Genomic DNA, 13275 nt, shown 5'->3' on the forward strand with positions numbered 1-13275 from the left:
GGGCATGGCAGAGTGCACAAGCAGTCCCAGTTACTTCAGAGGCTGAAGCAAAAGGATCACTTAAGCTCAGCCTAGCCAACAGAGTAAGAAGCTATCTTGGAAAAAAAAAAAAAAAAAAGAAGAAGAAGAAAAATAATCTTAACCTCTAAATTTAACTTAAAATTAAAAAATGAAACCAATATTAAATCTGGTAACTCAAGTGATCCTTATGTCAAAATGACTCCCTAGGCTGTCCATAAGCTCAGCCCCAGGAACAACTATCCCCTAAGTTATATATAAAAACTGTCAGTTGATGGTATTGTGTAAGGGCTAAGAGTCATGACAGCACTGTATTACAAGAATAACTAAATCTTGAGCAAATATCAAGTTAAATACTATTCAGTATACTACTTTTACAAAGAGATGACATTATATACTACAGAAATATTTCAATCAGAAAATAAAACCACAACCTTCTGTGCCCTGCAATTATTCTATGCTGAAAGAAGTTAACACATAGTTTCAGTTTTAAAATATCTACTTTAAATCTAGTACAGAGAATAGACTGGAGGAGGGCAAGTATGGACCTGTGAAGACCAATTAGGTTGCTGTTGCATTAGTCTAGATAAAAGAGAATAATGATGTGGACTAAGGTAAGCAGAGAGTAGAAACCAAAAGAAATGGGTAAATGTGAGAGTTATTCAAGTAGATAGAGAAGAAAGCATTGTGTGTTTGAATAGCTAAAGGAAGAATCAAGTTGACTTCCATGCGTCTGGTTTGGACAACTGAGTGGATGGCACTTCTATTAAAATCAATTAGGGACAAACAGGGAAAGGACATGCTTTGGGGAAGGCAAGGTGAGTGCAATCATGCAAATAAAGAGACTGAATACTTACAAGAAGAAATCTTAGCTGGGCACAGTGGCACACATCTGTAATCCCAGCACTTTAGGAGGCTAAGGCAGGAGGATCGCAAGTTTAAAGCCAGCCTCAGCAACTTAGAGCCCTAAGCAACTCAGCGAGACACTATCTCTCAATAAAATATAAAAGAGGGCTGGGGACGTGGCTCAGTGGTTAAGTGTCTTTGGGTTCAATCCATGGTACAAAAAAAAAAAAAAAAAAAAAAATCTCCATTGAAGCTATGAAGAGACAAGAGACATCTTTTTTGTATGTGTGGTACTGAGAACTGAACCCAAGGTCTCACTCATGCTAGGCAAGCAATCTACCACAAACTATATCCACAAAACTATATCCATTTTTATTTTGAAAATGGGTCTCATCAAGTTGCCAGAATGGCAACTTCACCCTCCCTAGTAGTTGGGATTATAGGCATGTGCCACCGCACCCAAATAAGAAAAAAGTCATCTTTGATGCACATGTAGATTTGGAGCCATTATATCATTTGGTTAGAAAGTAAACAGGAAAAAAAAGGGTAATGCCATGGGTGTCAAGTGTCTTAAAAAGGTATGTCAGGGGTGCTGAATGCTACTAGTAGACAAATGAACTGAAATAAAAATGTTTCTGATTTAGTACAAAAGTTTGTTGGTGGTCCCTGGTAACCTTACTAAAGTTGTTCAGGTTGTAGTGAGGACCAGACACACTACAGTGAATTAGGGGTGAATGAGAGTTCATGTACAGTATATATAACTCACCTACCCAGCCACAGGGGTGAGGAAAGAGCATAGTACCTGGAGGCACAGTAGAGAAGCTGCCAGAAAACTGGTGGAGGGAATATGGAGGGAGGTTAAGAGAGATGTAAGCATGTTTTAAGGCGCTGATGAGAAGGATACAAAAAAAGAATAAAGTTTAAAGATACTGGTAAAAAAAAAAAAAAGAGAGTTGATTATCTGAGATTTCCTAAAAGAAAGAAGTTCAGAGCATGAACTGAAGGAATTCTCTTACAGAGAAACAGTATATTGTCAAATGTTCCTTGGGAAGGAGTGTAGACAACATTTGAAGCTCCAGGTTTCTTTCTGAGTTGAAGTGGAGTGGGAGTAGGGTTATTGGATTAATGGAAGAAATAAAGATTTGATTAGAGAAATTGGGGATTGCCCAGTAGTACTGAAGGTCCTGTGAAATTTGATACTCATATAATTTAGAGTGGTACCATTCTTTCCTGTTATATACTTACAGAAAATTTCACGGATCACATGACATGTGATATATTCATAGTAAGATACTGTTTTAGTTTAACAATAGTCTACCTGAAATAAATGTTTATATGACACTTGTATCAGAGTTCAATGAGTCTAGTAATTATTTGCCCCATTTGAAAAGGCACACACATTTTAATCAAGATGTGGTTTGGCCACTAACAAATCCAAGTTTTTAGTCAGTTAACCCTCTTGTATGACCAAAACTATAAAATACACTGAATGAAAAGTGTTTTTAATACATAAAATGTACAATACTCAATCTGATGAGATAATCTTAATTTGGCTAGAGTTTTATACTTACAACATGGAGAGAGATTTTGCTAAACTCATTAAGGCAGTTTTGTTTGCTTGATTAGTAAGTTGAATTTTAAGACTTTAGCAAGTAAGTTCTTATATTTGAATACAAGCTAAAAAAAAATCTCAATTATTCCTTGAAATGTGGCTATTTAGGATCAGCTTAGAAACATTTGATGATTGGCAGTTGGGATTATTAGAAATAACTAAAATATTGATATTACATTTAAAATTTTTTAAATTTTACTTAGCATGATTTCCCTGAGTTATCATTTACTCTAAGTTTATATCCAAAGTGATCCTGAATGATTACTTTTCAAATGCCTTTAAAGATCTACAAAAGGCACAGATTAATATACAAATAATACTTGATCAAACATCAAAAAATAATATTCATGTTTCCTTGAATTAAAAAAGCATTTATGATTTTTACAATCGTGGAGTATAGTCTTAAACATTAGATGTAACAAAGATCCCTATAAAAAGTCACAAGATTAGAGAAATGGGTATCAATACACTAAAAAGACTAATTCTTAAAAAAAATTCACTAAATCCCAATTTTCATTACTAAACATAAATTCATAGATGTTTTAAAATTATTCATCATATAAATCTACTTATAGGGAACGATAAGGATTTAAAAAGTTAATTCAAATTCCCCCTGATAATCAGTCTTTTAAATAGCCATGCATTTATTTTACCCTTAGGAAAAAAACCCTATATTTATCCAGAGAAAATATGTCCAGAGTAAATGAATAATTGATACCATTACTTGTGTTTTACTGGACTTTTCAATCAATTTCAAAACTCAAAAGAAATTACAGTATCTTTTCTAATATAAAATTTTCTGAACAAAGACATTTAAGCAACACCCACAAAAATAATCTCCAAGGTTTTTTTCAACGAATCAGTAAGTTGAAATTTAAAATCATTAATACAGATAGGACCTACTTTCTGTCAGATTCCTCAAGTCTTTTCCCAATCAGTAACAGTATAAATATATTTCTTGTACTCTAATACTAAACTACCAATGCTTTGGAATTCAAAATAATATGAAATAAAAAAAGATACCCTTTCTAATAAAGTCATGGAATCTCAATTCTCCTTGTTACTTACTTAGGTTGGAGTACCCAAAGCATCAAATATAAAAACAATGCCTTCTGCTAATTACCACTGCAGAAATATCTAACACTTGTATGATTCTACTGCGTAAATTGCTTGCTGTACTACAAACATCAAATGACAGGCTACAGTATTGTTATAATGGCTTATAGATTATTATAAAAGATCTTTCTGATCACTGAAAAGCAACATTAATACTTCATGAAAAGCATAGCATCATTACATCTTGGGAAGACTTATGGTACGTAACGTGATATAAGAGCTTTGCCTCACTTGTGTGGTAAAGGCCTATAATGACTAAGCCAGGAAGGCCCTGGCTTATCAGATTATTCATTTTATACAATATTCATTTTCCCCTTTGTTGTGTACAGATTAAATGTGCTTTTCAGTTTGTTAATATTTAAATTGAAAAAATTACTGTTGAAGACAAGTTAGAATGATTCAGCAACTAAATTTTAAATCCAAGAGCAAGAAATGCAGCTGATTTTTTTCTAAAGCAATCAAAATCTTACTCAAGAAAACCTACTTGTATGGCCAGAGAAAAAGGAATTAGCTTATATCAAGGAATTTAATAAAGCATATGCTATGAAACTGACAATCTGAAAAATAATTAAAATAACATATGAATCAATGTCTAAATTTTGTAATTTTGCTATTTTTTTTAGTAGATAAAAAGCATCTGGGTTCACTTAATTTTAACAGGCTTATAATTTAAGTAGAGTATTTTAAGATGTTAACCTTATAATTGTCCTTACCATTTAAAATTTCCCTACTATTACGTACAAACAAAAGGTAACAGACTTTACCTCTACTCTTCATTCTTTACTAACATTTATTCACAGCCTGAATAAAACATTAAAATATTTACAAAAATAAACATTGTAATACAAGCTCTATTTACTATTTTATAGCCACCCTCTGCAACTTCTACAAAGCTCTTTTACCCTCTTTGTTTAAAATTTCAGGTTTTTTCGGGGGGGGGGGGGTTTGAGAAAATGCATTCTGGAAGGGACACCAATTAAAAGTATTAGGAAAAATAAATTAGACTAATCTTTTTCCAATATTTGACAGTATAAGACCCTAACTACTGTTAATTAAAAAAACAAAAGCTAAACCACAGACTGCAACAGTTCACACCCTGAAAATGTGGCCTATTTATCTTGAAAACATATAATCCATAAATAAATACAGATAAAAATACAAAATTCACAATTAATAGTCAGTCTTCAAATCCTGAATTTTGCCAAACTGTCTAATTATCATTTTCTTTCCAAAATTTATCTTATGTTTGAGAAAAATAGCTTTCATCTTTTGATAGTCTAAAAATAGACTCCTACTGTCTTTTTTACAAGAAACAATTACACTTGGTTATAAACCCGACCATATTAGCCACATCCTCAATACCTAAAATACTTATTTAATCCATTCCTGGCAATCAAAATGATTACTAAATATACAAAAAATATCTTACCTATATGCTGCATTTTCTTTCAAATGCAAAATGGTTAGATTCCCCTTCTACTTAATCAGTACAGGGTCTGGACATTTTTCAGTCTGACTTGCAAATATTTGCTTTCCCTCTTAGGGCATAGCATCCGCAGGGTTATACAGCACTACTTACATTCTCTTCCACATAAAAATCAGACATTACATGAAAGGAAAAGAAAGACAGCCCATTTCAAAGCATCTGGCAAACCTCCATTGGCAACCTGCCAAGCCTCTGCTAAACCTTCCTGTCTTTCCGAGCATGCTCACTTAAAACCAACAGCATGTTACTATGGCAACTCTGTAGGCAGCCTGTAAGTATGAACCGCCATTCTGATTTCAGAGTGTAAAAAACCAAATACTGCAGGGGAAGTAAAAGGGAAGAAACAGCATATAGCCTTCATCACATACAATTATACTCATGTTATTTCATAGACTCATATTTGTATATGTAAAATAGAAACAAACATCCCACATTTTTCCAGGCAAATACTTCACATGCTCAAATAGGTCCTTATTCAGTAAATTCATTCTCTTTGTTTTGCCCCTAAGTCCCTTGACCTAATAACAACCAAAAATATACTGGACAATCTATTCCATTTAACAACACTGTTGAATAAATAAACAATATTCATGTACTCCATGGATGATTTCCTACGATTTGTATTTTAAATGACATGGCAGTATTACAAAGAAAATTATTTACACTTATAAAATATAACCTACATTATTCTATAATTTACCAAACTGCCAAATGAACTTTTCTTTGGGTTTGGATAGGATTTTCCATCCTGAAAAGGATTTTGAGGTTATCTCTTTGACCTCTAACCAGGATTCCCTAACCAGACTTGAGTTCAAATCCCTATCTTCCACATTTTAGTTGTGCCACCTTGGAAAAGTTATTTAACCTTTCTGAATCTCACCTCATCTTCAAAGTAGGATAACAACAGTTATTTCACATGTCAATGGTTTAAATGAAATAAAAAATATTCCTTTCCTCCTGGGTTATTTGGAAAAGACCCTAAGAAAACAAATATGTACTTGTTGATAAAACTTGATAAGCATTTCCTTGTCACTTCTCACTCCCTAAAATTAGTGCTGATTTACAAATTGAGTTATAAGCCAGAAAGCCTCCTCAACCCCCAATCAACTTGAGTTAGAAATGGACAGAAACAAATAACAGGGAATCTAGAACAGAGGAAAAATATAGGAAGGTATTATTATTACTGGGGAGCATTAGAAATGTTCATATTTGCTATCAACATGAAATTATACCTACCACCTCCTCTTCTTCCTTTTTGGTTTCCTTTTCCTTTTCTTCATCATTTTCTTCAGCTGGACCATCTTCATCATCACTACTGGATGACTCAAGGATTTCACTTATATCCATTTTCCAATTATCAGGAACAATTCTAGTTTTTAAGAAGACACTTGCTTTCTGCAGCCCTACGAGTGAAAACGTACTTCAGCAGTTGCTACGGAATTAACAGCACAGAATGACAGAAAAGGTATGACATTCAGAGTCAGAAGATCTGAATTCAAATTCAGCATGTATAAAATGATGCAGTAAGGTTGAACATATTAAGTTACAATGTTATATAAATGTTTGTTATTACTTTAGGGAGTACTGTTAGAAATCTTAATGATAAAATATGAAGTTAAACTTGTCTAAAATTTTTGAATCAAATATTTTATCCAGACACTTAAAAAACTGCCATCAAAGTCTGGGGATGTGACTCAGTGGTAGAGCAGTTGCCTAGTATGCATGAGGCCCTGGGTTCAAATCCAACACCATAAAAAACCAAACAGACCTGCCATCAAATAAGAGTGATAATCAACTCTAAACCGTAAATGGCACCAGAGAATATTCAGTCTGGCTTTATCACGAAGAGTCACATTTTGAAAAAAAGGATTGATTCCTCCTATTTTACCTGGTTTAGTGGAGAGCTCTGATTCTGGTAGATTGAGAATGTCTACTTCCTTAATATCCTTCCTTGCTATAGAGTAACTAATAACAGAAAAATAAAAGAAAACCACTTATTAAATAAAAATTACCACTTTAGTAGTTGTTCATGTTAACAAATAAAAAATATAAAACCCCAAATCAAAATTATTTTGCTTATAAAAGTGTTTTAAAAGTCTAAGACCATGCAAATCCTCCCTTTTAATGACGGATCAGAGAGAATACAGGCAAAACTAGTATCTTAATTCTAAAGTTTTACATACTCAAAGTACCATTAATTTGAGGCGCTCAAATTCACACTATTTCAATCTATATAACCCTTCTACAGACAGTGCAGGATAAATGATATAAGCATAATGTTTCCAACACTTACATACAGTCATGCTGTAATGGTTTGGATGTGAGGTGTTCCCCAAAAACTCATGTGTGAGACAATGCAAGAAGGTTTAGAGGAGAAATAATCAGGTTATTAATCCCCTGATGGGATTAATTGAGTGGTAACTGAAGGTGGATAGGGTGTGGCTGGAGGAAGTGGGTCATTGGGGATGTATCTGGTGAGTAGAGCCTATGTTTCCTGATTATCATGTCAGCTGCTTCCCTCTACCACACTTTTCTGCCATGATATTCTACCTCATCTCAAGTCCCAAGGAATGGAGCTGGTTGCCTATGGACTCAGACCTGTGAAACTGTGAGCCCCCAAATAAACTTTTCCTCCTCAAAAATTGTTCTTGTCAGGGCTTCTAGTCACAGAAACAAAAAAACTGACTGAAACAGATGCCTACTTTAATGTTAAATATTTCTTAATTATTAACTAATTTTAATTTAAAAAACCATTTATTGGAAGTTAATATTAGAGTATTTTTACCATGAGATATATAATGGTATTAAATTTTTCAGAAAAATCATAACTTAATAAATATATGTATTAAATTCTACCTTTTTTTTAACAAAGCAGAAAAGTTAGGGAAGTTTCTCAGTCTGGTTTTTAATCAGAAAGTCAAAATAATTATTCTAGTACTATAAATTAAGAATAAAACAACATGTTTTTAATAATGTTTTCACATATTATTATTTAGTTTTTATGTAAAGCTTATTAGAAAAAATACACTACATTATAAAAACTTAAAACTTATAATATCTTCTCAGTTCATGAATTATTAGAATTTTAAAAATAAAGATTCAGTGAAGTGGGTCTATTTCTAATTCTACTTATTCTCCCATGTAAAATGAACAAGTGATTCATTACTTACAATTTAGAATCAATAAATGATCGAACTAAACACTGATCCTTTTTCACTGTGATGTCATCATTACAGCTAGGAGATATTACCTGAAATAGAAAATAAAAACTAATAATTCCTATTTCCCCTATTTTTTTAAAGAATAATTCTGGTTCCCTAACTTCTCAAATGGATTATACTTTATCAGAAATAGCTCCATTGTAAATAATTTCCATCATTAATGAACTGCTTACCAAAAAAAAAACAAAACAAAACAAAACAAAACAAAAAAAACACCAAAAACCAAAAAACCCACCTCATACTTTTTATTTAGACTATTGGTTTTCTAGATATTTAATTTATCCATAGTAATTAGACCACATAAAAATAACTGCAGAAATATACATTAAAATGTGACCTCTACCTTAAAAATATTTAAGATTTATCTAAGTTAAATAATAATTTTTTGGACCAAAATATAAAATTTATGAAGGCGTGATCTGAGATGAAAATCTGGCACAAGCCAGGTGTGTGAACACCTGTAATCCCAGCAATTCAGAAAGCTAAGACAGAAGAATCAAAAGTTCAAGGCCTGCCTTTGCAACTTTTGGAGACCTGGTCTCAAAATAAAGAGGGCGGGAATGTAGCTCTGTGGTATAGTGACCCTGGGTTCAATTCCCAAGGAAAAAAGAAAATTATGGCATATTATATTTTTTAAAAACATACTTAAATCAGCATCTATTTAAAATATTGCTTTTGTTAAAGACAAAAAAACACCTAATATCCCTTTCTCTGTCTCTCTCTCTTTTTTTTTTTTTTTTTTTTTGCAGTGCTGGGGATTGAACCCAAGGCCTTGATTTTGCGAGGCAAGCACTCTATCAACTGAGCTATATCCCCAGCCCAAACATCCCTTTCTTACCAGGACATGTATAATTTTTAATAATTAAAACAATTTTTTTAAAATCTGAACAAAAACCTTAATTTCCTAACTTCTGAAAATAACAAATGTCTTAATACTTATTAGTAAGTAATTTCTATATTTAAAAAAATTTTTTTAAAAAAATTAAACAGGGTACAGTGTAGCAAATGACTGTAATCCCAGTTTATCAGTAAGTGGAGGCAAGAGGATCACTTGAGCCCAGAAGTCCCAAGCCAGCCTGGGCCACAAAGCAAACCCGATCTCACAAAAAGAAAAAAGAAAAAAAAAAAGCCAGATGCAGTGTTGCACACCTGTAATCCTAGTAACTTGGGAGGCTGAGGCAGGAGAATTGCAAGCTCAAAGCAGGTCTCAGCAACTTAGGGAGGCCCTAAACAACTTAGAGAGATCCTTTCTCAAAATAAAAAATAAAGGGCTGGGGATGTAGAGCTCAGTGGTTAAGAGCCCCTGGGTTCAAATCCCAGTACAAAAACACTCATGATAAATTGATGAAATACACCTGTTCATGAGTTCTCCAGTACTATCCTCTGCTACAATCTAGCACGATGTACAGACCTTCTAGTATGGCAGCAATGAGTCACATGGGACTGAGTGCTGGATTTCTTATTTTTTTTTCATGCTAGGCTGGGGATCAAACCTAGAGCCTTGTACACACTAGGCAAGTGCTCTACTAAACTATACCTATCCCCAGTTCCCAATTCTATTTTTTTTTTTTTTTTTTTTTTTTTGGTGGTGCTGGGGATTGAACCCAGGGCCTTGTGCTTGAGAGGCAAGCACTCTACAAACTGAGTTATATCCCTGGCCCTAATTCTATTTAATTTCAACTGAGCTATATTTAAACTTAAATAACCCATATAGTTCATGACTATTTTATTGCACAGTGTATATACAGATTATTAAATATTCTTGGTAGTCACATCACGTCTTAACACCAAATGGTAGAAAATATTTGGTAGGTGCTAGTAATTATTAGACTAGTAATATAGTTGTGTCTACCCTAAAGATCTAACAGTGTAATTGAGGGGCAAACAAAAAAAGATATACAAAACAAACAAAATGGGAATAAGTACAATGATACCACAAGGCACAGGATAGTATGGAAACACCCAGAAGGAAGAGTTATACTAAGCTGGCAAGGAAAAGGTGTGGCATCAAGACTTAAAGTAAGTCTTAAAGGATAAATAGGCATAACCAAAGGCCACATTTACCTCACTGCCTCATGTCTGAACCATGCTGATGACATTTAAATGGATTCTTGCCACCTCCTGGCTTTGCAATAACAATGGTTCCACCACACCACTGCTTCATTAACATTTCCAACATGCAGTTCAAATGATACAAAATTCTCTAAATGTTAAATCCAAATTCTTAGATGGTTTTTTAAGGACTCTTCTGTACCAGATGCAAATTATCTTTCCACTCATGTTTTCTATTATTCCTCTATTCTCTTTTAATAGATAACCAAAATGGAGTCCCAGTGAGACAAATACTTTTTTTTTTTTTGGTACCAGGGATTGAACCCAGGGCACTTGACCACCGAGCCACATCCCCAGTCCTTTACAATATTTTATTAGAGATAGGGTCTCGCCAAGTTGCTGAGACTGGGTTTGAACTTGAGATCCTCCTGCCTCAGCCTCCTCAGTCACTGGGATTACAGGGGTGCACCACCGTGCCTGGTGAGACAAATACCTTTGATTCTTCTCATGAAATAATTCTCTTGTCTCTGCTAATTTAAGGTAGGGTAAGGGTTCACAGGAATCAGGTATGTTAGTTATACAGGGGGAGGTTAAGAAAAAACCTGAGAGTTTATACTGACAACAGAAAACCACTGAAGATCTAGGGATGATCTCAAATATCCACTTAAAGAATGCAAAATTGACGATAAGGCAGATTCAGTGAAGATGATTACTTATATATTAATTGCAGAGAGACGGTCTCATTTTGTTGCCCAGGCAGGTCTTCAACTCCCAGGTTCAAGTCATCCTTCTATCTCAATATCTGGAGTAGTTGTGACTATGTGTGTGTGTCACTGCCCCTGACCAAAGGGTTATCTTTGAGAATAGGATTATCATGGTTAAACTGCTATTTTAAAAAGAATTTAACTAACTTTAAAAGTACTAGAAAAGTAGTCTGAATTTAGTAAGCAAAGAATTTAGTAAATTTAGTAAACAAAGAATTCGGGAATCAAACTAAGGGAACCTGAAGGTACAAAATGGTAATGGTAATGGGATAGAGAGGCCATTGGACATATCTTGAAGCAAGAACTAAAAAGTTCCAGTAAATGAGAACAAAAAAAAAAAAAAAAGTTGGGGGGGGGGGGCGGGGAATAACAAAGAACAGTGAAGTGTGATTTTTTTGGACCTGGCTGACTGCTCACTTTTTAAATCTGCACCAAATTAAATTTTTGTAATACTTTCACAATATTTCAAATGCTTTTTAAAAAATCTAATCTAAATAAATGTTTATATGATGGATTAACTGTGCAATGAAACCTTACTTACCAAAGCAGGATACCACTCAGTCCTCTCAGCTGTAGATACCACACTAACAACTTTTCCTAATAATTCGTCATTGAGACGTTGCTTATCTTCATCTTCCTCTTCACTACTTTCTTCTTCCTTTTCATCTTCAGTACTACAAGTTAGAATAACCTGATTATTAGTCTAACATACCATTATTCAACACAATGACAGTGGTGTGAATTTAGTATGTTCAATTCAGCACATAATGCAGTAAACTCTCCATTCCTATTGGAACTGAGGAGATAGGTAATTTGTCCTGAGCTGTCTATGGTAACTGAGACCACTTCACTAGATCAACTAGTACCACAGCTTAGGTTCTCATACCAGCCACCAGCTGGGACAGAAAAGCTTAACTACACTGCCAATAAGTACTTACATTTTTAAAGATTGCCCTTCTGTTTTTTAATGCCAGAGGTCAGATAATGTAACTTCAGTTTTCTAACAATCTATGAAAATACTTCAGGAAAACAGAGAAGGTTTATCTATGTACTTATCTGAATAACATAAGTTTACCCTTAAGTGTAAACAGTATATAATTAATTGTAAGCCCTGTGATTCCCCTTTTCTCATCTAATAGTTAACCAAAATGGAGCCAGTGAGACAAATACTTTTGTGTTTTTTAATAAAAATGTATATGCACTCCCACTTGATTTATTTAATAATTTGACATCTTAAAGACATCCTGTAGTACACTGCTATAGCTGCAGTTTACTGCAGTATGCAAAGCTATCAATTCTTCTTAAGTGGCTCAAATCCATTCAGTTCCTTGTCCTGTTATGGTCTTATTCCTTCTTTTCCTCTTGACAGTTATCAAACTCCACACTACTTTCTTTATTGTCTATATTGATTAATCTTTCTTATCTTTCCCTCTAACACCTCTATTTGCTTCTGCAAATCTCCTGCACTGAAAAACCAGATGACTCAACTTGTTAAAAGTATAGATAAAATAAGTATGAGCAAGCTTTCAGTAAAAGTCTATGGAACTAAAGAATAAAATACCCAGGTATTAGTGATTTACTGAATATATATAATATACCAAGTACTTATTACATATGGACAATTCATGTATATTATCTAACTTCCTCCAAACTGGCCAATGCTTTATCATTTCCATTTTCCTCAGTTATAAATCAGGAATAGTATCTTGCAGGTTTTGTGAATGCTGTAGTTAATGTATGTAAATATACTTAATTTCATAGAGGTGAAATAATTTTCCCAAACTAACATATCAAGGAAGTAGTGGAACTGAGATTTCCACTGAGGGACCTCAAAGATCTTTTATTCCTTTCTAGTTTTCAACTTAAGCAATATTGACTTTGCCTTTTAAAATCTTCACTATAAAACCTCCCCACCCTCTCCCAGCACCAATAAGTACATCTAATACTTGGATCTTGGTTTCTAACTATTATTTCCCACTAAAAGATACAAGGGTCCCCTGGAGAAATGGCCAATTCCAGGGCTGAGGCAAGAAAAAAATTAACATAAGGCTAAGAAACCTTGTCATGCCAGAAAGTGTCAACAACTCAAGAAATGGTGAGGACATATTGAAAGAGCAAGGAGAAGCTCATGGAGAGGCTCCTGCTGGCTAAATTTGGGAG

The 13275-nt window shown here is 33.8% G+C and overlaps 1 protein-coding gene across 1 annotated transcript in view; it reads right to left on the minus strand.

The window, feature by feature from the left end:
* The window catches only part of ARID4A (AT-rich interaction domain 4A), a 67183-nt gene that overhangs the window by 32419 nt on the left and 21489 nt on the right, over positions 1–13275 (minus strand). Inside the window, exons 8-11 of the mRNA XM_079125793.1 lie at positions 11657–11789; positions 8249–8328; positions 6967–7043; positions 6315–6481 (exon numbers count right to left, since the gene is read on the minus strand). Of these exons, the coding sequence (XP_078981919.1) occupies positions 6315–6481; positions 6967–7043; positions 8249–8328; positions 11657–11789 (457 nt within the window). The remainder of the gene's footprint in view (positions 1–6314; positions 6482–6966; positions 7044–8248; positions 8329–11656; positions 11790–13275) is intronic.

This window comes from Sciurus vulgaris, assembly GCF_902686455.1.
Source record: "Sciurus vulgaris genome assembly, chromosome: 2".
In the NCBI taxonomy this organism is placed as follows: Eukaryota; Metazoa; Chordata; class Mammalia; order Rodentia; family Sciuridae; genus Sciurus; species Sciurus vulgaris.